The sequence below is a fragment of the Geospiza fortis genome, unplaced genomic scaffold (genome assembly GCF_000277835.1).
Source record: "Geospiza fortis unplaced genomic scaffold, GeoFor_1.0 scaffold891, whole genome shotgun sequence".
In the NCBI taxonomy this organism is placed as follows: domain Eukaryota; kingdom Metazoa; phylum Chordata; class Aves; order Passeriformes; family Thraupidae; genus Geospiza; species Geospiza fortis.
The window spans coordinates 130705-131501 of NW_005054649.1; the positions used below are offsets into that span (position 1 = coordinate 130705).

At 58.6% G+C, this 797-nt stretch overlaps 1 protein-coding gene across 1 annotated transcript in view; it reads left to right on the plus strand.

Annotated features, from left to right (window-relative positions):
• The window catches only part of AGAP3 (ArfGAP with GTPase domain, ankyrin repeat and PH domain 3), a gene marked incomplete at its 5' end in the record, with an annotated part of 72319 nt that overhangs the window by 30131 nt on the left and 41391 nt on the right, over window positions 1-797 (plus strand). The window contains one exon of the mRNA XM_005430569.2: window positions 162-266. Within this exon, the coding sequence (XP_005430626.2) occupies window positions 162-266 (105 nt within the window). The remainder of the gene's footprint in view (window positions 1-161; window positions 267-797) is intronic.

A 797-nucleotide genomic window follows, 5' to 3' on the forward strand; every position in this document is an offset into this window, starting at 1 on the left:
AAAGAGTGCAGCCCAGGGAGTGTGGGAAAGCCGACCCAGAGGATTTCTTGAGTCTGCTCGTTGTTTCTTCTCAAAGACCAGTCGGCAAGGGGCAGTGCTGGAGTGGAGCATGAGGTGCCTGGGTCAAACAGCATCTGAGACTCGTGACTCTTCTCTTTCAGGGCATTCTCCTCAAACGCAGTGGCAAGTCCCTCAATAAGGAGTGGAAGAAGAAGTACGTGACGCTGTGTGACAATGGGGTCCTCACCTACCACCCCAGCCTGCATGTGAGTACTGAGCTGAGTAGAGGAGCAGGGTGGGACAGAGCAGTGTCCTCCCTGCAGAGAGGGGCTGGGGAAGAGTCTGGTAGCAGATGGAAGTTCTGGGCTCTGCCCTGGGCAGGAGCTCAGTGTTGGCCACTCCCAGGCAGCATTTTCAGCAGAGCTGGTTTTCACCAGGGCCTGGAGGAGACTCTCCTGCAGGCTGTTCAGTGCCAGGCTGGTGGAAGCTTGCTCTGTGCAGGGTTACACTGGGAGCTGCAGTTCTCTCCTGTTTGCCTGCTCAGTCCTGCAGCGGGTGAGGAGCAGGCAGAGAGCTCCTTGCAGCTGTATCTGCTGGTGCCATTTGGGTGTGGGATGATTTTCCTGGCTGCTGGGTGTTGGGTAATGGAGAGGGGGTGTCTGTGCAGAGCCCGCGCTGCCCTCGGAGCCGGCTGATCCTGCTCGGCTCAGGCGCGCAGCTGCCGCCCCATCCATCTCTGTCGCCTCCCCACTGTGGGGCTAATGGCTTTTTCCCCCTTCCCCTTTCGCAAAGTCTTC